This window comes from Myotis davidii, unplaced genomic scaffold (assembly GCF_000327345.1).
Source record: "Myotis davidii unplaced genomic scaffold, ASM32734v1 scaffold290, whole genome shotgun sequence".
Lineage (NCBI taxonomy): Eukaryota > Metazoa > Chordata > Mammalia > Chiroptera > Vespertilionidae > Myotis > Myotis davidii.
The window spans coordinates 6,544,418-6,568,457 of NW_006285049.1; the positions used below are offsets into that span (position 1 = coordinate 6,544,418).

The 24,040-nt window shown below is 37.2% G+C and overlaps 2 protein-coding genes across 7 annotated transcripts in view; both read right to left on the bottom strand.

Moving 5' to 3' along the window:
* PPHLN1 (periphilin 1) overlaps positions 1-24,040 on the bottom strand; it is a 108,999-nt gene that overhangs the window by 49,652 nt on the left and 35,307 nt on the right. For 2 of the 4 annotated variants that reach the window (XM_006755540.2, XM_006755542.2), the window contains 4 exons: positions 22,627-22,838; positions 12,115-12,171; positions 9,594-9,673; positions 1,514-1,633 (listed from right to left, as the gene is read on the bottom strand). In XM_006755540.2, coding sequence (XP_006755603.1) covers positions 1,514-1,633; positions 9,594-9,673; positions 12,115-12,171; positions 22,627-22,838 — 469 coding nt within the window. The remainder of the gene's footprint in view (positions 1-1,513; positions 1,634-9,593; positions 9,674-12,114; positions 12,172-22,626; positions 22,839-24,040) is intronic. The other 2 variants (XM_006755541.2, XM_006755543.2) reach the window with 1 other exon arrangement.
* Positions 7,075-8,807, bottom strand: LOC102756342 (protein arginine N-methyltransferase 2). 3 transcript variants are annotated; one of them, XM_006755538.2, is made up of 2 exons: positions 8,623-8,807; positions 7,075-8,287 (listed from the first exon to the last, which is right to left on the bottom strand). In XM_006755538.2, the coding sequence occupies exon 2, from the start codon at positions 8,235-8,237 to the stop codon at positions 7,119-7,121; it is 1,119 nt and encodes a 372-aa protein (XP_006755601.1). In that variant the 5' UTR covers positions 8,238-8,287; positions 8,623-8,807; the 3' UTR covers positions 7,075-7,118. The 3 variants fall into 3 exon arrangements, with proteins under 3 accessions (XP_006755601.1, XP_015414111.1, XP_006755602.1); XM_015558625.1 differs by having other exon boundaries at positions 7,075-8,276; positions 8,612-8,807; XM_006755539.2 differs by having other exon boundaries at positions 7,075-8,241; positions 8,412-8,807.

Here is a 24,040-nt window from a genome sequence, read left to right on the forward strand (position 1 = left end):
CAGGCCTGACACCCCTGGCGGAGGAGTCAGGCCTGGGCAAGGGGCCGATCCTGCGATTGGAGGGTGATGGGGGTCAACTCCTGAGGGCTCCCAGTATGTGAGAGGGTGCAGGTTGGGCTGAGGGACACTCCCCCCGACACACACACACACACACACACACACACACACACACACACACACCCAGTGCATGAATTTCGTGCACCGGGCCCCTAGTGTCTTAATAAAGCCTTGCTAATTGAAAATAAAGTATTTAACAAACAACAATGTATTGTGTTTGGAGGTGTTTTACTTAACCCTGAAAAAAATTATCAGTTCTCTAAAACAGCAATTTTGAAGTATTTATATCTGTTACTAATATAAAAATCATTATTCTAAATTAGCAAAGGAAATAAGCAAAATTAACCAATTAAATGTATCACTGTATTGTTTGTGCATTTAAATAGTATTTGAAAGGTACCAAAGATGGACAGACAGCTTGATGTTTTTGAAAAATGTATTCAAGAATATGTATAAATATCTATTTTACAGAAAGAAAATAAAATCTATTTTACAGCTACAATAAAGAGAAAACCTTTACCTAATTAAGAATATTTGCTATCTAAATGGCAGATAAAAGAAAGTCTCCATTTGCATAAGGACAGGTAGGGTCTGTACAGGTTTGTACTTTTTGGAACAGTGTATATTAGTTATTTTGGAAAGGATCTTTTCATAGTTTATGAAGATGTATGTAGGTATATAGAATATAGAATTCCAATGCTTGAGCCTTTTTATCAAAGAACATTCTGTGAAAGGCGTACAAAACATACTGAAAAGCCACAAATCTCCTTCAAAGAAACATAATTTGTCATAGTACAAAAATTTCTATATTTTCTGCCTACTAAAATAATTCCTCAAGCACCAAATCTTGAATCTAAAATGCTTAATTTTGCCCATAAAAATCTATATTTCCCTATTAGAGATGTTATAAGCTATAGAGAAATTTTTCAGTTCATTTTCAAATATAACACAAACATTTCAAAACAATATTCTAAGGATCCAAAAATGCTCTCACCTTTTGGTACTTAAGACTCATCAAAGTCATAGGTAGTGCAAACAATGCATAATTTCATTTCTTGGGATATTTATGAGATTAATTTGTATAAACTAGAATATACAACATAAATATAGCCCAAGACCCAAGGCCTAATTAGATTTCTGTTCTGAATTCACTGTTTTATCACTAGGGGCTTAGCATGATTTCTAGAGATACCTTTAACAGCGAAGTATAGATAGTACATTTTCATTTTATTCCATATTTATATTATTCTAAACTATTGGAGACGTTGACAGTATAGTTGTTGAATTCAGTCATTCATATTCATACTATTACCATATGTGATAAATTTTAATAATACATAAGAATAGTTTCCCCAAATATATTTTAAAATACTAGAATCAAATATTTTCTGCCCATAATTTAAAATCTTGACTAAAACTCTCAGATGGGAAACATAAAGGAGAAATGATGCCTTACCTCATACTCAGAAATTTCAGGTAAGTTACTTTCATCTGCCTTCTCTAGCTTCTCAGCAGCCCACTTGCTTGCAGCCTCAGCAAGTTCCTTTTGAGTTAGCTTACTGGGTTTGTCTAACACCTAATAAAAATAAAAGAACAGTTCTGCTACAATTCTCGAGGGCTTTTAAACTTCAAATACATCAAGAAGTACACCCCACTTACACTTAAAATCACAGAAGCCTTCAAATACATCTAGAGAACAAGTACATTCTTTATTTGCTTTTTCAAAAATATTCAACATTGAATTCAAGTAGCAATTCATTTGGGACATATAGATTAGCCTTTTAATTCCATTTACATAAAACTTCAGAAATTCATCTAAGGAACAAAAGACACTGACAATGAACTAATATACTAATAGTATTTAGAACATATTAAGACATCATATGGATTTCAACTTTCTATCTGCAATTATATTCAATGAAATAAATAATGCCAAATCTCATCACGGTAAATTTCTAATTAGTGCAACAGAAAAGTCCAGATATGCTATTTTTATAATTTGGAATAAGTTATATAAGTCTTACTCTTTACACAAAATCAATAAACTTAAAGTTCATTTTTTAAAGAGATTCTTTTTGTTGTTCTTTTTATTTATTTTAGAGAGAAAGGAAGGGAAAGGGAAAGATAGAAACATCGATCAGCTGCCTCCTGCACACTCCCCACTGGGGATGTGCCCGCAACCAAGTTGCATGCCCTTGATCGGAATCGAACCTAGGACCCTTGAGTCCGCAGGTCGATGCTCTATCCACTGAGCCAAACCAGTTAGGGCAATTAATTCCCTTTTAATGTGCATGAACTTCGTGCACTGGGCTACTAGTGTTAACTATAATTTGAAATTTTTAAAAAATTTAACAATATTCACTGTTTTACAAAGTACTTGTAAGAATCAAAAGAGGTAACAGACCTGAAAGCATATAGCATAATGCTTAGGAGTCTAGTTTTTCTTTCTTTTCCATATTCATTGTTATAAATCTGTTATAATAACTAAAATATATTTGAAAATTGATCACTCCATGTGCTCAATATAAAAATGAAGAACATAAAATGTTTTTCCTGGATTACATATGATTCTCCTAATACTTTTTACAGACCTATGTTACAGAATAAGATGTAAAATTGTAAGGCAAAAATTAGAACAATTCTTTCCTTAGGCCCTTATGGTAACTGATTCCATTCTATTTTATTAGCATACATTTTCATCAATTAGGCCCTTCACCCCTAATCTTATCCCCACCTCTTCTTTAAAGTCACATCATTGGTTCCAAATATATCTCCTCTGGATCATAGGGCCAGTAATCCCTATGTTATAGTATACTACCACTTATAAAGTACTTGTATATGTAAACCAAAAGAAAAAGCATTTTTTTAAAATATATTTTATTGATTTTTTACAGAGAGGAAGGGAGAGAGAGAGAGTCAGAAACATCGATGAGAGAGAAACACCGATCAGCTACCTCCTGCACACCCCCCACTGGGGATGTGCCCGCAACCCAGGTACATGCCCTTGACCGGAATCGAACCCGGGACCCTTCAGTCCGCAGGCTGACGCTCTATCCACTGAGCCAAATCGGTTGCGGCAAGAAAAAGTATTTTAATTAAATGGTATTCCATGAAGATGGAATTTAATTAAATGGTATTCCATGAAGATGGCTAGGGTAGACTGCATTACCCCAATTTATAAACCAAGAAACTGAATGTCAAAAAAAACAAACAAACACAAAAGAACAGTCATTTGCCAGTTACTAGTAAATCCTGAGCTGGAATTTAAAACTAGGTCTTCCAGTACAACAAGGCCCTTGACCTCCTTCCATAGCTTATTCAATTCACCAACCCACTGGCTTGCCATCTGTAATGTTTACTGGAGATATGTGGCGGGATTCCACGGTTATTGAAGAAGCCTAAATATCTAAGTCCAAAGACCTACCCATACATAAAGTTAAAATGTATAAGTAATTCCTTTACTATTACTTAGCAATAGAATTTAAACGTTTTTTTAAAAATTAAGAGGACAGCACACAAATGTATCAAAGAAAAAAATTACACCTCACTTTTTGGGGTATCTGTTTTATAGAGCAGAAACGAAACAAACATTGTAAGTTATCTCTAGTAATAAAGGAAGCAAAATCTTCTATAACTCAATCCTCTACTCATCTGTCATTAAATTTGTCCATTTAAAAAAATCCATTTGAAACTAAGTTCTAAAAGCAGAAAACAAATTCTGAAACAAAGGCCTTTGACCTCCTACATGAGAGCAGCCATACTATTGAAAAGAAAAAGTCCTCCAACTAAATCAGGAAATCTAGGTAACAGAGCTCGCCAGAGCTACCATGTAACTCTGGGCAAAAGACAAAGGAAGGTGCACTTTCCAAATACATAAAATGATTCTAGATCTAAAATCTGAAATTCTGATTCCACCTTAAGACAAAAATGCCAACAATCTACATAAACTGTCAGACAAAAATATCTAAAATCCATTATCATTTCCCACTAAATATATTTTAACATGTGCCACAAAATTTTATGTTGTAACTTGTTTTTTCATGGCATCATAGTCCAAGGTAAATGAGTATTTCATGTATAATAATTTAAATATCCACAGTGACTTAGATGGGCAAGTACTATTTGCTCCTCTTTCACTTCTACCTGACAAGAAAAACAAGCTGGTCTTTCAGGTGGGTAATGCACCTTAACAAGGCAAGACAGAAAAAGAAAATCTAATCCAGCGGTTCTCAACCTGTGGGTCGCAACCCCTGCAAATACAACCTGCATATCAGATATTTACATTAAAATTCATAACATAGCAAAATTACAGTTATGAAGTAACAACGAAAATAATTTTATGGTGGGGGGGGGGTCACAACAACATGAGGAACTGTATTAAAGGGTCGTGGCATTAGGAAGGTTGAGAACCACTGAATCAGTCTTTCCTATTCAAAACCCAGCATTCTAAAATCCTGATTTCTAGGAAAGCTCTAAAGATGTAAGTTGTCACTAAAACACCATTTTCTTTTCCTTTATGCAGAGAAGCACTGTCACTTTAACGGTAGCATAAACTGTATCTACTCTTGTGATACCTACTCTTGCTGAAAATCAAAATGTACCAAAGACAGAAAAATAAAAAGAAGGAAAGAAGAGATGTAACAACAGTAAAAGAGTGTGAGGTTGGTGAAGAGAATCTCTAACTATAGAGGATAGAAAAAACAACACCTCAAAATTTTTAAGTTTGGAAGATTAGAACCAAAAATCATCTTTTCAACACGTTTTAGGATGCTGCAAAGGTACAAACTGGAAGAATGATGTAGTGAAGAGTAGTTATGTCCTTGAGAAAATTAACTTCTGAGCCTTTTCTATAAAATGGAGATATATAACTACATTTTAAAATTGCAAGATAATTACAACCATAGTGTTACTTGAACACCTGCGTCACCTCACATAATTACTATTTCTTTTTTGTGGTGAGAACATTCAAGATCTCTTAGCAACTTTCAAGTATATGATATATTATTATTGACTATAATCACTATGCTGTACATTAGATCCCCAGAACTGTGACCAACATCTCTTCTTTTCCCCCACTCACCACCCCCATCCCCTAGTAATTACCTTTCTCATCAATGTTTCTGTAAATTCTGCATTTTTAGATTCCACGTATAAGTAAGATCATACAGTACTGTCTTTCTCTATTTCACCTAGCATAATGCCCTCAAGGTCCATCCATGTTGTAAAAGGCAAGCTGTCTCTTTCTCATGATTGAATAATATCCCATTGTGTGCATACACCACAACTTCTTTATCCATTTATCCGCTGTGGGACACTAAGGTCTTAGCTATTGTAAATAATGCTGCAATGAACATGGGAGTGCAGTTATCCCTTCAAGATCCTATTTTCATTTCCTTTGGGTATATACCCAGACGTGGGATAGCTGGATCACATGGTTGCTCTATTTTTTAATTTTTAAGGAGCCTCCATACTGTTTTCCATAATGGCTACACCAACTTACATTCCCTCCAACAGTATACGTACAAAGGTTCCCTTATCTACACACCTTCCTCAACACTTACCTCTTATCTTTTTAATGACAGCCATTCTAACAGGTTTGAGGTGACTTCTCATTGTAGTTTTGATTTACATTTCCTTAGTGATTAGTGATGTTGGCAACCTTTTCATGTACCAGTTGGTCATTTGTATACCTTCTCTGGAAAAATGTCTACTCAGTTTCTCTGAACATTTTTTAATAGAATTTTTGTTTTTCTCCTATTGAGTTATATAAGTCCTTTATATATTTGGGGTATTAATCCCTTATCAGATATTTGATTTGAAAATATTTTCTCCCATTCTGTAAGTTGCCTTTTCATTTTGTTGATGGTTTTTCTTTTATGTACAGAAACGTAATTTGATGTAGTCCCAATAGTTTATTTTTTTGCCCCACCCCCACCCCCCGCCTTGCTTTTGGTGTCAAATTTTAAAAATCACTGCTAAGACCAATGTCAAGCTTATCCTAAGTTTTCTTCTAGGACTTCTAAGGTTTTGTCTTTAATCCACTTCCAGTGGATTTTCACTTATAGTGTAAAATGGGGATACAATTTGTTCTTTTGTATGTGGCTACCCAGTTTTCCCAACAGGCTTTATGGAAGAGACGGTTCTCTCCCCATTGTATAGTCTTGGTTCCTTGTTATAAATTAATTGACCATATATGCATGGGTTTATTTCTGAGTCTCTATTCTGCTCCATTAATCGATATGTCAGTTTTTATGCTAATACCATACTGTTTTATTATAATTTTGTAATATAGTTTAAAGTCAGTAACTGTGATGCCGCCAGCCTTGTTCTTTTTTCTCAAGATCACTTTGGGTACTTGGGGTCTTTTTTAGCTCCATATAAATGTTAGGATTGTTTGTCGTATTTCTGTGAAAAAGGACATTGGAATTTTGATAGCAATTGCATTGAATCTGTAGATTGTTTGGATAGCATGGGCATTTTAACAATATTAATTCTTCCAATCCATGAGCACAAAATGTCTTTCCATTTATTTTTTACCTCTTCAATTTCTTTCATCCATGTCTTATAATTTTCAATATATAGATCATTTATCTGCTTGGTTAAATTTATTTCTAAGTATTTCATTCTTTTTATGCTATTATAAATGGGATTATCTTAATTTCATTTTCTTATAGTCCCTTTTGGTGTACAGAAATGCAACTTATTATTCCAATAGTCATTTTGTATCCTGCAACTTAACTGAATTTATTTTATTTTATTTTTTCTACACGAACATTCGTTTATTTAAAAATATTTATTGAGATTTACTATGTGCCAACACGATTTATTTGGAAGACATCTCTACAAGGTACTACCTCATGCAGAGCCCAGCGCATGCACTGCCACCCCAGGTCCTGCACGGCTCTGTGCAACCACACGTTCTGCATGGTGAGTGGATGAACTGAGGGCAGTAAGGACACCAGTAACACATGATGCACGAACAGTCACTTCACAGGAGTACAAGGCTGACACGCGTCCTATGACTGCAAGCTCACACTGCTTCCCAAAGAGAACTTCAACTGTCATCTCCAGATCGGAAAGACTTTTTCTCCAACTCTCTGCACCGTGGGGTCCTGTCTGGAGGTGACGGACCAGCTCAGAGCGACGGACATGTGCCTCCTCCACACTGGGTTTCTCTGCAGCACAATCGAGCCTGTGAGCACATCCCCTGCGTGGACGGGGACGGGCTCGTCCATCATAAATAGCACCTGCTTCCAGTGGGTGGTGGGATGGAATGGTCCCGTGTTCAGCACCAGCTGTGGCTCCTCCTCCTCCAGGTTCTGAAAGCGGACACTGAACCAGGCCGTAAATCCATGCAGTGCGCCGGCTTTCTTGATATCAAAGCACAGCTCGCCTTTCATTGTCTCCAGTTCAGCGATCTGCACCGTTCTCATGTCCAGCTGTAATATAGTGCACGGCTCAGACAGACAGTCTTCTGGTTTCAAAATGTGGTTATACTTGGGCTTCGAAAAAAACTCCTTAATTGCTAACGATTTGAGAGCGCTGAGGTTGAACTCATAGGCGTTGTCCCAGAAGAGAACCTTGCTGCAGTAGTCTTCGTCAGCACTGCAGGGCACGAGGTGCAGTGCGGCAGTGGTCGGCCAGATGATCCCACCCTCCTTCAGCCATGCATCCCGGGCGTACAGGATGGACTCAATCATGAACTCAAACAGCAGGCAGGTCCCCATCCACTCGGACACCAGCACGTCCACCTTCTCCGGCAGCACCACGTCCTCCACCTTCTGCTGGAACACGGTGATGATGTCGGCGAAGCCATTCTGCATGACCAGCTGCCCCGTGTGCTGGGCCATTTCGCTGGCCTCCACCGCGTACACTGCTCTGGGCTGCGCATAATGTGCACAGAAGAGGCTGATGATCCCTGTCCCACAGCCGACATCCAGAATCACTTTGTCTTTGAGGGACGCCCTGTTCTGCAGGATCACCTGGTGATATTTAGTTGTCCGTGGCTGGTCTGTCAACATCTCCAGGTGAAGTTTCTGTGTCTCATCGGTGGCAGAATAGTCCGCGATGGCCACAAACTCCTCGGGGTGCACACCCTCTGGGAGGTGCTGTTCACAGTGTTCCACGGGTTCTTCTCTCCCCTGAGATTCACTTCCGGGGCAGTCACCTGATGTTGCCATAGTTCTTTTAGGATCTGCTGCATAGCTGCCACTTTTAATGTTTCATTTTCCTCTCCATTGAGGCTGATGATCCCTGTCCCACAGCCGACATCCAGAATCACTTTGTCTTTGAGGGACGCCCTGTTCTGCAGGATCACCTGGTGATATTTAGTTGTCCGTGGCTGGTCTGTCAACATCTCCAGGTGAAGTTTCTGTGTCTCATCGGTGGCAGAATAGTCCGCGATGGCCACAAACTCCTCGGGGTGCACACCCTCTGGGAGGTGCTGTTCACAGTGTTCCACGGGTTCTTCTCTCCCCTGAGATTCACTTCCGGGGCAGTCACCTGATGTTGCCATAGTTCTTTTAGGATCTGCCACATAGCTGCCACTTTTAATGTTTCATTTTCCTCTCCATTTCTCAGCCGCGTTCTCCGCTGAGTTCAGTGTCCACACCGCTAGCTCTGAGGGGCGGATGGTGCATGGCAGGAGCGAGGGCCGGAGCCACCGCCCTCAGCCCGCGCAGGCGCGATGCGCGCAAGCTGTCAGCGGAGAAGGCCCGCCCCGCGGATGCGCATTCCCTACGCGCCCCTCGGACCCCTTAACTGAACTTATTAGTTCTAACAATTTTAATGTAGATTCTTTACAGTTTTCTATTGCGTTATGCTAGCTGCAAATAGAGACAGTTTTACTTCTTCCTTTCCCATTGGAAGCCTTTGATTTCTTTTTCTTGCGTAACTGCTCTGGCTGGGACTTCCGGCACTCTGCTGACTAAACATGGTGAGGGTGGGCACCCTATCTTGTTCCTGATGTTAGAAAATGCTTTTAGCTTTGCACCACTGAGTACAATGTTAGCTATGGGCTTGTCACATATGACCTTTATTATGGCAAGGTATATTTCCTCTATACTGTTTGTTCAGAATTTTTATGAGTGGATGAATAGATGTTGAACTCTGTCAAATGACTTTTCTGCATCTACTGATATGGTCATATAATATTTATCCTTCATTTTGTTCATGTGGTATAGCACATGGATTGATTTATGGATGTTGAAACATCCTTTCATCTATGAAATAAATCCCACTTCATCATGATGTCCATCAAATATGTCCCTACTGAACATTCACTGCTACCTGGTTATGGTCAAGATGAGCAAGGGCAGCAGTAAATACTAATTTTAGCATAACCTGTGAAAAAAATCTATGATAAAACTGCTCATTCACGCTGGTAGCTACTTTCAAGCTGTGGTTACTTACGATTCAAGTTTTTAAATGCAAATTACCCCCATTATGACAATAAAGGATAAAAGCATCTGTACTAGACAGTCCATATCGTTTACTTTGTAATTCCTCTTCAAATTGATTTTATAAATATAACAAACCTTTGATGAAGGAACTGTTGAAGAACTTGAGGGTGAAGTGTCTCTTGATGTTTTCAAAGACTGAACAGGTCTCTCTTTATCTACATAAGAAAATGAACAATGAAATTTTTTAACTCATCTGTTTTCAATTAATGTGATTTTTGTATTTGAATAAACAAGGGGAGTATACACTTATTGTAGTACTGAAATCGTCTACTACATTATTAAATTAAACCAGTTAATATTTAAATCTACTGATCCTTTTAAGAGGCTGAGCACCATCAAAATTTTTAATTAACCTAGAACCAGTGGACATCATATCTGGCCATCTGTATAGGCCACGCCAATGCCAGTTTGCAAACACAGAACCACTGAGAAGACCTCAAGAAAGGCAAAAATAAAAAATTTTAAATCATAACTGCTTCCTCCTCCAAGTTCTTAAAATCTTAACTTTTAATACATCACAATAAAAACCCAAGGGAGTTATTGTATAGATCCCACCAAAGAGAACTAGCTAATTAAGCAATAGCTCACAGAGAGAAGCATGTAAGAAATTTAGCAGGTATTACTGAAATGTTTAGACAGCCTAAAAAATAAAATTAAAAACTAGAAAACTATAATTTAGAGGGCTAATCCAGCACCAGATATAAATGAGTACCTAGATATGTGGTAAATGGTTAATAATAAATCTGAATGAGATAAAATCATTAACCTTTATCTTTAGTCAATTCAGACACCCATGTCAGTGCTCTATGTATACCATTAATTTTATAGAAACTTTAGCCAGAAAATAGATTTAAATAATATTAATTTAGCCGGTTTAACAACAACAACAACAACAACAAAATGAGTTTAAATATAATCTTAAAAATAACAATGAGTTGTTTCTGACAGAAAAACATTTTTCATTACATTGTCTCTATGTGTCAAATATAACATAAATCCCTTGCTCTTAACTTCTAGAAAAACTGGTGAAATTATGAAGAAGAGGAAAAAGTGACACCAAGTTTGCAGTGACACAGAAGCTGGTCAAGGTTGGACAGTGAATTAAGGCCAAGAAAGCAGTCAAGAGCAGAGGCAGAGACAAAACAACTTTGCAACTGAGGCAAAGCCAGCTTCAGTCAAAAAAAAGCCTCTTAGGCTCTTCCTGCCGTGGCCGAGGTAGCTAAGCAAGGGCCTGGAGACACACAGGCTTCTGAGGCCCTTAGGACAGTAGTGAGTACCATCTCTTCCTAATGTCCTGCAGACCAGAAAGGCTTTCTCAGCCCTCTCACCCGCCCCGCCCCAACCTCACCTCTCTAGGGACATTTGGCAATGTGTGAAGATACTTTTTATTTCACAAGGGGAGAGTTGCCTCTGATACAGAGTAAACAGAGGGTAGGGATGCTGCTAAACGTCCAGAAATGTACAGGACACAACAAATGTCATTCCTGATCTAGGCACAGTATTCCAACTCTGAAGCTCCAACAGTCTTAAAAAAGACATAACCCTAGAATCTTTTAACTTGTGGTATCATTAAGAAGTTTCCACACTAAGCAAGTTTAAAAGTTCTTGTAGACCTTAAAAATCAAAAATAAAATACCAAGCATCACTACACCTCCAAATAATTCAGAGCATGGCTTATTTAGTCATTCGCTACTGTATTTCCATTGCACATGGTAAATTCCACATGATACTGCGACAGTGTCAGTCCTAGCCCCAACACCAAAAGCACCTAGAGGAACAAGTATCATAGCTTATTTACTTCTGAATACTCAGGGCCTACCTAGCTTGAGTCCTTTAAGTAAAAGAGTAGGCACTCAAAAATTTGGTGAAAAGATCATTTGGTTTTTTACTCAGAGACTGCAACGAACTCCTCATCCTATTCAGATATTCTATTCCTTGAAAGGAAATGAGGAGCTGAACCAACAAGCACAGCACATTAAAGGCATAATTGTAGGTTCAATTCTGGCACACAGCAGCTAGACACAGAAAAAACTTTCACAAGCACTTGTTAATTTCTTACCTAGCATTTCCTTTACAAACAAGACATCAGCACTATGGTGCCCAAGTATAGTCTTACAATCTATCTTGATGGTAGCTGTAGAAGGGCTAATTTAAGCAGGTATCACCTAATGTCAGTGTGCAGCAGCAAAGGAACACTGAAGGGTAGGGCAGGTGGCCTGGCATATAGCCACATGTATTCATATATACCAAGTGCATGAAAGGGACGGACAGGCAAGAAGCAAAAGATAAAGAATGACATAGAAGGTAGCAGAAAGGGCACAGGAAAGGTAAAAAGAAATCCCGTGGACCTACTGTTATACCTGTCAATGACTTGTCTAGTCTATAGATCTCAACCTTCTATGAGGTAACTACAGCAGAACAGGAATGGCTGGTCCAGACACCTCACCCCGGTATCCCCTATTATCTGAGTCTACTGTTCAACTTTGGTTCCAACAGCAGACTACTGGAGCAGTTACACACTTTCCCTCTATAACCTCAGTCAATTCAAGCCCCCACCCTTGCACAACCCCAAATAAAAATCTAGCTCAAAACTCACCTCTTGCTGGCTTTCCTTCATTCTGCCGTTTGTAGGAAGCAGCAGCACGCACGGGTTCTAAGGAAAGGTGGGCAGGGAGGAATTACTACCAGCAAGCACCTCTGTGCCCAGGAGGAACAAGAGAAGGACCCAGAAGTGGTAGTGATGAGAACAGGAACTCTACGCACTTGCTGGTGACCCTAACCTCTTTCCTAACCCGCCTTCAAGTACGGCTGCCTGATCAGCCACCACTGCAGAGGAGTAACATAACAGGAAAAAACCTGCTTAAGATCATAATTGGGTTGGGTCCAAGACCAACAACATGAAATATGAAGATGAGGCTAACCAAGGATAGCATGGGCAGAAAGAAATGAGGAAAGGATCATAGAATAAGATACCAAAAATTGAAGATGAGATCATATCTTACTCTTAATTTTAAGAGCCTACTCTAATCTCTTCCATAAAGTCAACATTTAAAGGACTGATTAAAGAATGACACCAAAGTATCAAAAATGAATTATCATTAGCAATAAAAAAGAACACAGGAATGATTTCATAGTAGTTATTTTGAAATGCTCTCAACAGGAAGCCTATTACTAGATCGTGCTATTTCTTTTTATACAAACTTTCTCATAGATGAATTTTCTTTTTTTGTTGTTTTATCCTCACCCGAGGATATTTTTCCATTGATTTTAAGAGAGAGTGGCAGAGAGAGGGAAAGACAGAGAAATATGAATGTGAGTCCTGCATGCGCCCCCACCAGGGCCTGGACCGGGGAGGAGCCTGCAACTGAGGTACGTGCCCTTGACCTGAATAGAACCCAGGACCCTTCAGTCCACAGGCCAACCAACGCACTATCTACTGAGCCAAATCGGCTAGGGTGATGAATTTTCTTTATACCTAAATCCACAGCAACTGTCTTTGTTGAATCCCTAATTATCTCATATTTAGAAACATGTAAATATTTTATTAGCTTCCTGCAAATACTTGATGCAGATGGAATCAGCTTTCTAAATAGCCTAAATATACTAGCAGAGATTCCCAGATATCTTTGCAATAATATACAAATTCCTTCTTCTATTATAGATCCCAAATTGCCAATTTTACCTTTTTCTCGAAGAAAACAACACACCTTTTCTGAACCATTTTGGCACTGTCAGCACCTTGTATTAAACAAATGGTGCCCTCCTACTTTTGGAAGAATGTTGTTGAAGATGCAGTGTCCCTCTTATTGTTCACTGATCTATCATCAGGAAATGTTTGTTCCTCCTGAGCAGCTGATATGTTTTTACCCAAGGTACACTGTGAACACTATTACTGCTCATTTCCTCTTTGCTTTAGGCAAATCCTTAGTTCACCTACAGCAACTACTGAGAGCCTTATTATAGGCATTTATTTAATATATTACTAACTTTATTCTTATTTTTATTTTCATTTAATGTTCCTTTTATATAAAAGCCTTCACCCATTTTCTTAACCCTATTTTATTAAGTGTTTATTTTGTTAACCTGTCTCAAATTCTTTGTAGATCAAGAAATTAGGACAGGGCCGAAACCGGTTTGGCTCAGTGGATAGAGCGTCGGCCTGCGGACTCAAGGGTCCCGGGTTCGATTCCGGTCAAGGGCATGTGCCTGGGTTGCGGGCACATCCCCAGGGGAAGATGTGCAGGAGGCAGCTGATCGATGTTTCTCTCTCGTCGATGTTTCTGGCTCTCTATCTCCCTCCCTTCCTCTCCGTAAAAAATCAATAAAATATATTTAAAAGAAAGAAAGAAAAAAAAAGAAATTAGGACAGGGATGTTTTACAGGAGTGTCTGGAGCCTGAGGTTGGCTCGTGTTAGGTGGTAAGAGTGGAATGTCTGCATCTCTTCCAAACTGCAAGTTTAACGACTCCACATGGGTAGCCTGAAAGCAGCCACAGTGGTAGTATTTACTCCATGGATATCGGCAAATATCATAAATCAGGTAGTTTTCCCCTCCATAGAGTCAGTTTACTAATACATGCTGTTTATTGATTTCAATTCCAAATTTCAGAGACACTACAGGAATTGCCACATTTAACTACAGAGTTCTAGCCATGCTGCCCTAAACAAGCTTGGACTATTTAATAAATTTTAACAGACTAGTAAAACCACCCAGTTGAACCTGGCTCAAATTGCAGAATCATAAAAAAAAAAAAAAAAAATCAAGTGGTTGTTTTAATTTTTTAAATTTTAGAGTATATTTTAATACAAAAGATAGTAGAAACAACCCCACTGTGCTTAAACTCCTCCCAGAGTTTCCAAGGATATGTTTATATTAAAACCAAGGGTCTTGTCCTGGCAGGTGTCATCCTGTGCACCGAAAGATTGCAGGTTCAATTCCCGGGCAGGCAAATGCCTCGGTTGCAACCTCAATCACAGAGAGTGAGTGTGCATGAGGCTGCCAATATATGTGTCACTATCACATTGATGTTTCTCTTTCTCTTCTTCTCCCTTCCATTGTCTGTAAAGATCGACTAAAAACAACAAAACCAAAAAACCACCAAGGGTCTTTCTTCTTGTCCTCTACTACAGCATATTAATAAATATAATAAAACAAGCATATAATAAAAACTAAACAAGTTTGTGTGTTTTTTTTAATATTTTGCCATTTGGTTTTCCTTTAAGAAGTATAAACTTTTGTACTTCTGTGTTTATACTTCCTATCTACACCTTTCTCTTTCTTCTTTATTGGTTATTGTTCCTCCAAGTGAGTGTTCCTAACCCCAGTTCTTTTTGCTCTGCTATACTTATGTGGCTCCAACCAACACTATAAATACTCTTATTTTTCAAATCTGCTTCTTAAATTCACACGTCTTTATTTCTGACAGGATGCTACTCCTTACCTATTATCTATTATCTCAAATTCATCTCACACAGGATCTTAGTAAGCAGCACTAACTCCCTGCTTGAGAGCAGGACAAAAAGGCTCAATACATTTCTGCCTTTGCTGTGACTTGCTAAAGAAAATAAGTTCCAAATTAGGATAAAGGAAAGAAAAATTCTGAATAGGGCAGTAAGGAAATCAAAATCCAAATCAATATTTTGGTGAGTGAAAGAATAAATGGGAAGGAAGAAAATGAAGAGGAATTTCAAATACTGGTTCCATAGACCAGGTATAAAGTTCTTCCCATGCAGATGAAATCAAAGCTAGAGAAGATTATTATTCTAACAAACATTTAAAAGTTCTATAAGATTTTAACATTTGGTGACTCTCTGAAATAATAGCCGATTTAAATATTAATAAAACAATATTTGAAGACTCTTTAAATATAATAGCTGTAAATTTGATACGATCTTTCAGAAATATGCTTTCTTTCTGATGTGTTGTCCTGATGAAAGCCATAACAAACCTAACCAGACTCATCCAATCCTAATTAAGTGTTGTTATTGATAATCCATGAAAGAACAAAGGACACTACTAGAACAAAAATCATCATTAAAGGTAATAAAATTATGGATTCTGTCTTGCATATTATTAAATTCTTGGTACACTGCCTGACATATAGGAACAAAACACACTTTTGAATGAAAGTCTTTTCAATAAAACTCATAGACATGGACAACAGTGTGTTGACTGCTAGGTAGAGAAGGGTAGGGGTAATTTAAGGAGGGTATTGGGGGCATAAATGGTGATGAAAGGAGACTTGACTTGGGGTGGTGAACACACAATACAGTGTACAAATGATGTTGTGGAATTGTGTACCTGAAACCTGTATAATTTTGTTAACCAGTGTCACCCAAATAAATTCAATAAAAAGTAAAGAAAAAAGTCTTTTCAAGAAACAAAAAAAGTCATGGCACAGGTCATTCATCTTTCCCTCGAAGCTTTGAAAGAGAAATTAAGATATGAAAACAACAACTTGAGGGGTAGATAAAGCTTTGCATCACTTCTGTTTCCCTAAAGTAATCATCTTTAGAAGGTTAAAAATGCAGCAAGTTGAAGTAAAGGCATATTAACTATGAATACTTTGGAAGTGCACTTCTAAACAGAACTCTCCTTTAATAATTAGCTAAAACCACTTGAGCTCACTTTTTAAAACATCAAACATATCATTAGCACATTACAAATATTTGCTATTGACAGAGCACACTAAGTCCTAAAACAGAGATACTATAAACGCCTACACATATGGAAACATCATTAACTAATTACTTTTTAGAACCATGGTCATTCAGTTGCTTGAAAAGCCATAGTTATACTCCTAGGATTTCCCCAGGAAACTCACAAAGCTCTCTTGTGAGTAAGCAACAGAGTTTCTAACAAAAAGAATATATAGTATCTAATTCCACTGCACAATAATAGCATGGACCAGTTAACAGTCCAAGATCTTCCAGGAGACTAAATTACATTTCAGGTACTCCACATGAGATAGCTCATAAGCCTTCACCTTTTGCATCTTTCCACCAACTTCTACCCACCCTTCAGATTTTACCTAAAATGTCTATTCCTATGTAATGACTTGTTTGTCTCCATCACTAGATCATAAACTCAGAGGGCAAAGACTGGATCTTTCTTGCTTAGCTAACCATTTATTTGAAATATATTTTTGCTAAATGAAAGACTGTATGAATATTGATCATAAATACAGTGACTTTCAAACCAAGAAACATTATATTCAGCTGCTAAGAGAATGAACTTAACCTTCCTTCCTACTGCCTAATATACAAGATCTTAGGATAAAGCCTTATTTCTACCCCCATTACCATCTAAACCTGCACAGAAAAGCCTTCCTTATAAAGGCAGACTTAAGCTTCTAAATTTTATTGGAATTTCAGCTATAATCCAAAAATTAATGTGGACTTCCAAATTTATTCATAGCCAACCATGTCTTCAGACATGTATCTTTTCCAATTACATTGGTGTTCAATAACAAAGTCCATCTTCCAAATATTCTCTTCTCAATATAGTATTTTTTTCATTTTATTTTTTATTAAATTTACTGGGGTAACATTGTTCAAGACCACATAGGTTTCAAGTGTAGATTTCTATGATACACGATCAGTATACTGTATTGTGTGCCCACCACTCAAAGTCAAATTAAAATAGTATTTTTTAATTCTTATACATTTTCAGTTATCTTAGATATGCTTTCAAAATGGATTAAGCATAGATTAATAATAGTCTTTCTTTAAAATATCTTCTATTTGTAATAATGGTTGCTGATATCAAGAAATAAGGGAAGCCTGGCCAGTATGGCTCAGTGGTTGAGTGTCAGCCTATGAACCAGGAGGTCAAAGTTCAATTCCCAGGCAGGGCACATGCCTGGGTTTCCAGCTTGATCCCCAGTAGGGGCATGCAGGAGGCAGCCGATTAATGATTCTTTCTTATCATTGATGTTTCTATCTCTCTCTCCCTCTCCCTTCCTCTCTGAAATCAATAAAAATATATTTAGAAATAAAAACAAGGGAGCCCAGGCTGGATGGCTCAGTTGATTAGAGCGTCATCCCATACAACAGAAGGTTGTGGGTTCAATTCCTGGTTGGAGCATGCAAGGAAGGCAACAAATCAATGTTTCTCTCTCACATTGATGTTTTTCTCTCACTCTCTAAAGGAATCCATAAGCATATCATCAGGTGAGGATTAAAAAAGAAAGTAAGGGGAGGGTGGGCCCAAAGTCAGAATTAAAGAAAAACAGACACATGTTCAACCAAAGAACTTGTATGCATATATGCATAACCCATGGACACAGACAATAGTGTGGTAAAGGCCAGGGGCAGGGGCGGGCTAAGGGGTCAATGGGGATAAAGGGGGACATATGTAATACTTTCAGCAATAAAGATTTAAAAAGAAAGAAATACAGACACAGATCAACAAAAACAATAAACTTCCAAATCTTCCAGAATAATGATATTTTAAAAATTCAACCAAAATGTCACACTGCCTAATTCATATATGAGCATCACTAGTAAAGTTGACATTATAATCTATAGCAACTGTTTAGAATTAATTAACAAAGAGGCAGTTTAGAATCACTGACATAATCATCCCAGGAGCCACAAAGCCCCTAATGTTTTTTTTTAAAAACAAAGGCAAGGCAATTTTTATGCCATTATTTTGACAGAGGAAATGCTTTGTAACTTGAATTTCGACAAAGTACCAAGTCTTCTATTAAATCCACAAGTGGAAGAAAGACAAGAATGGGGATCACAACCGGTTGAATAACAGCAAATGATGCAGATAAATGGCTGAAGTCCACAGAGAGAGGTCTCTAAAGTTTCAATATTAGGCCTTACGCTACTCAACAAAATTATTAATGGTTAATATAAAGCACATAATGCATACTTCATTTGCAGATAAAACAAAGTTATTTATCTGCTGCTAATATATAGGATCACTAAATGAGATTTTTTAGCCTCTATGGAAGAGAATCATAAGCCAAAGTTAATTAGATGAAATTTAGCATAACTAGATTTTTTTAATGCATTAACTACACGTAAACAATTGCACCTGAAAAAGTACAGCTGAAGAGCATTTTAAGAATAAAATATAGAAAAGTAGTTTAGGTTTCAATTGTCTGCAGTCTCAGTAAGGGTCAGTAATGCAATGTGGTTGACAAAATAAAAGTGCACTTCTGGCATCACAACTTGAAAGGAACAGAAAAATATTTAGCAAAGCAAAAGGTCCAAAAATCTGCCAAATAAAAGGAACAGCTGAAAGAACTAAATATATTTATACCTGAAAAACAAAAATTGAGAAGATTATGATGGGGCTCTTCAAATACATAAATGGTTATAATATAAAAGAATATATTATCTTTATGGGTTTAAGATAAATAGCATTATGTACATGTTACAGGAAAATATTTTAATTGTTTTATTAAAGTGAGCTATACAAAGATGGAAAGGCTAGATTGTGATACATTAAACATCACAGGATGTACTTTAACAAAGAATGGATATTCGTGATCTCTGGTGCATTACTAATGCCACAATCCTAAACAAAAGATAAATAATAGTTGAGCTAGGAAAACAATAGGATTCATTTGAAAAGGGGGAGTCAAATAAGAAAGTAAATATCCAAGAGAGCTGACAAATGGGGAGATGTTTGGTTAATTAGAATAAAAATAAACTTCAAGTAAAAATATTCAAGCCCCACCCGTGTGGCTCAGTGGTTGAGCATCAATCTAGGAACCAAGAGGTCATGGTTAGATTCCGGTGGTCAGGGCACATGTCCAGGTTGCAGGCTCGATCCCCAGTGGGGGGAGCTGCGGGAGCATGATGTTTCTCTCTCATTGATGTTTCTATCTCTCCATCCCTCTCCCTTCTTCTCTCTCGCTCTAAAAAGTTAATAAAAACATATTTTAAAAAATATTCAAGGTATACGTGACAAAACAATTTTAACTAGAACAGTCTCATAAGCAAAGGAAAAGGAAATGAGGTTAACTAGGACAACCCACACTGGTGGCATGTAAATATGGATAACAAAAAAGAACTAAAAATAACACGGTAGTCACAGCTTTGACCACATTAGTCCAATTAAGTTATAGGCAGAAATCTTATACATAAAGCACATGATAAAAACACTGATTTAGGAGAATAATCAGTCTAAAGCAGAACAAAGTTCCATAGGTTTAACCCAAAAAGCCAAGTAAGAGAAATATAATTAAATGCATGTGTGTATGTGTGTGTTCGTGTGCACATGTATAACTAGTTGAGATGAAAAAGGAGTGAAAATCATTCTGTGGCTTATAATTAAGCACATAACAGACATTAAATGCACAGAAGAATTATGAATAATTAGTCCTTAAATGGTTACCATGTGCCAGGTAGGTACTAGAATTATAGCAGGTGGTCTACTTCACAAGTTATATAAATTTCTAACCACAGTGCTGTACACCTGAAAATAATATAATGTTGAATGTCAACTGTAATTGAATAACAATTTTTGATTAAAAAAAATGGTTACCATGGCCAAACTAATAGTAATTACTAAAATAAGTTAAATTACTCTAAAAGTATGAATAAAAAGTAAAAGTTAGAGAATTAGCAAAATGGTAAAATTAACAAAATTATTTTTACTTGTTATTTATACAAACATTTTATATCTATGGCAAGCCCTAACTGGTTTAGCTCAATGGATAGAGCAGCAGCCTGGGGACTGAAGGGTCCCAGGTTTGATTTCAGTCAAGGGCACATGCCCGGGTTGCGGGCAAGATCTCAAGTAGGGAGTGTGCAGGACGCAGCCGATTAAGGATTTTCATCATTGATGTTTCTCTCTCTCTCTCTCTCTCTCTCCCTCTCCTTACCTCTCTGAAATCAATAAAAATATATGGAAAAAAATCGAATTTAAGGTAATTTAAAAATAAAAATAAAATCTATGGCAAAATTTTCATTTACATTAGTAAACTAAACTAATCCAATAGTGCTAATTAGCCCAGTTTAAATGACTGATCATTGAAAGACCCTGTTTATCAGTCCTTTTTTTTAAAGAAAAGCAAAGTAAGATGCTATCAATATTTGTTACAATTAGATTTAAAGCAAAAGTTGGTATCATAAATATGTAAATAATTACTCTTCCCATTTACTGACCAAAACAAGACTTTCTGCAAGATGATCTTATGCAACTATTCTGAAAACCATTTACATGAAAGGAGTATAGAAAACATTTAATAGTTCAGCCCAGCCATGGCCAACATGCTCATTGGTTAGAGCATCGTACCCCACATGGAAGGGTTGTGGGCTTGATTCCAAGTCAAGGCCATGTACCTGGGTTGCAGGTTTGATCCCCAGCCCCAGTCGGGGCACGTGCAGGAGGCAGCCAATTGATGTGTCTCTCTCACATTGCTGTTTTTTCTCTTTCTCTTTCTCTCTCTCCCTTCCACTCTCTCTAAAAATCAATGGGAAAAACATCCTTGGGTGAGGATTAACACACAAAAAAAGATCAGCCCAAATAGTTAAGGAATCAACCAAAGTACTTTGTAAAGAGAGTTTCCCCAGAACAAACTTTTTTTCTTGATTACAGTTTACTTTCAACGTTAAATGACTTAACAAAATAAACATAATGGTATTAACAAAGTCATATGCTCTATTTCACTTAATCCATCGCATACTTTAGTCTCCCACCATTCTTTGTTATCCTCTCATCACTCCAGATATTAAAGGCATTAGATCTTGAAGGATGAGAGAAGTATATTGGAAACCCTATGACAAGAGCATGATGGTGGCTCCTCCACATTTCATCTCAAGATATTAGAGCTCTGGCCACTAACTAACCAGGCCAAGAGCAGATAGAGATGCCTCCCTAGAGATCTGTTTTAGAGGTGAAATAAAAAAGATAAGGCTAATTCACCAATAACTATCATAGATAACAGCTTTCTTATAAGCTGTCAAGTAAGAATGTCAAGCCTCCATTTTACTCACGTTTTGTTTGAAAGGTTTCATAATCAGTTTCCCAAGATACTTTTCTCCTCTTAATCAAATCATTAATAGATTTGGATTTAAGTCATATACACACACAAAAAACTATGTTCCTAGAAGGTATCTAGCTAATTTTGGATATTTCTGGCTGTGCATATGAGCACACACATCACAACTTTGAGATAGTTTTTCTCCTTGAGGGAAAGAAGGGTGGTGGGAGAGAGGAAGGAAATATCAGACTGTTAACACTGAACTCCAGAATAAAACTTTCAGTTACCTGGAACTATTCTAAAAACATTTTAAGCACTCAGACATATGTAAGTGCATGACCATTTATACACGTAGTAAAAAAATTTTTTTTGAAAGCCCCACTCTTTCTAGTTCTGAAAATAGTAAACAATTGATAAATGTTTCTTAAATACAGGAATCCAGCAACAGCTCCAATGGAGACATTCTGATAACCTGAAGTGAACTCCCATCAATCTTAACACCCAGGAGGCACAGATTGTTAAACTAAAAATGTTATTATTTGAAAAAAACAGATAACAGAAAAGGAGTTAAAAAGGAAAAATATCCTAGACTTTTCTGATTTCTCAATTTATAATTCCTTATACCTAGCAGATACTTCTACACTTACAGAAATCTGAAATGAAAGATAAGCCCAAATGTCATGTTCTCCCATCCCCAAAGCGAGAATCTCTCTTATCTTGACCTGCCCATGTTACGTTAGCTCACTTATGGCATATCGATTCTTGTACCAGTTATATTTTACATATGTTATATTTACAAATTGATAAAGTTATCAGTTGGGGGAAAATACATATACATATTCTAGTTCCTTGGTGACAGAGACATCTTTCTATCTAACACAGTGCCTTGAATATAGAAGGCAAGAGTAAATTTTTTGTGAATGAGCAAGTAGTAGAGTCTAGAAATATAATACAGGAAGATTTCATTTATTTATTCCCACACACACTAAGCAACTCAGTCAGGATGACATTATTGCACAGAATGCCATTCTTGTCCATATAAGTTTGAAATTTTAAAAAAGAAAATGTTAAAAAAATATACCTTTTACAGCACCTAAAAGGCAATCTGTCTTAGTACTTTCTCATCAGTGTGAAAGAAAAAGGAGAAGTTTTTAAAATACATACTTCTATGTTGAGACTGATGGAAAGAGTAAGTTTTGCTTCTTTCTGGAGAGTAGCTTCTACTACTGACACTGGAGCCAGATCTGCTGTGTGGAGAATCCTTTCTGCCAACAGGTGATTCTCTTAAAAACGGATTTTCTCTTTTATGAGGAGACCGGTCTCTCCCATAATGGGAAGCGTGGAAGCTTTTTCTTCTAAAGCCATCTCTCATGTCCCTTTGAAAAGAAAAGAGGTTAATTATATCCTTTACCCCACATATTCACAAATGGCAAAAGCTCTGAATACCAGCTACTCTTCAAGTTGTAATCTTGGTTCCCTTTTCTACCACCACCTAACTTCTGAAGTCAGCCCACAAAATAAAACTTTATCAGTGAAATATGTTTTAGAATGCATCGTTTTTTCAGTTTGGGATAGAACCAGGTGGTAAGTGTAAAAGTTAGTTTATTCTAAGCAAGCACAATAATTTTAAAATGTGAAACCAACACAGTCATATAGCTTCTACTTCTTTTTGCCATTAGCAATATACCACCCAGCTGTCATATTCTCAGACACCTAAAGGATGCCAAAGACTTCCCAAGTGAGGTACTCCATGGCCTATTATCGCCTTTTAAGTACAGTATATACTGATTTTCAAATGTTGAGATTTTGCCCCCACATGACAATTTGGCTATACCTACAGACATGTCTGCTATCACAATTAGAGAAGAAGGGGTACCACTGGTGGGTAAAGGGCAGGGATACTGCTAAACCCTACAATGCCCAGGACAGCTCCCATATACACAACAATAAACTATCTGACCAAAAATGTTAATAATGACAAGGCTGAGAAACCCTGATATATGCTTATTAAATCACTGTTTTCTGAATTTGTATTCTTATCTCTAAAAACCAACTTTTTATAATCACTTTTATTTTTACAAATTAAACTTCTTTATTAAGCAATATCCTTAATTCAAAGTAAGAAGCAAGCCTAACTAGCAAAATTTTATAAAATCAAAACTATCTTTAAAACACAAAGCAGCTTAGCCAGCATGGCTCAGTGGTTGAGCGTCAATCTATAAACTAGGAGGTCACGGTTCAATTCCAGGTCAGGGCACATGCCTAGGTTGCAGGTTCCATCCCCAAGGTGGGGCATGCAAGAGGCAGCGGATCAATGATTCTCTCTCATCATTGATGTTTCTACCTCTCTCTTCCTCTCTGAAATCAATTAAAAAAAAACACCCATAAAGCAAATCAAAATTATTAAACTATCAAGACTTGAGCTTCTATTTAAAAGAACATGTGGAATCAGACCTATTTTAATTGAAGATTTAGCAAATGTACCTTTGTATTAAAATTAAAAAACTTTAGACCTAGCTGGTTTGGCTCAGTGCATAGAGCGGCGGCCTACAGACTGAAGGGTCCCGGGTTCGATTCT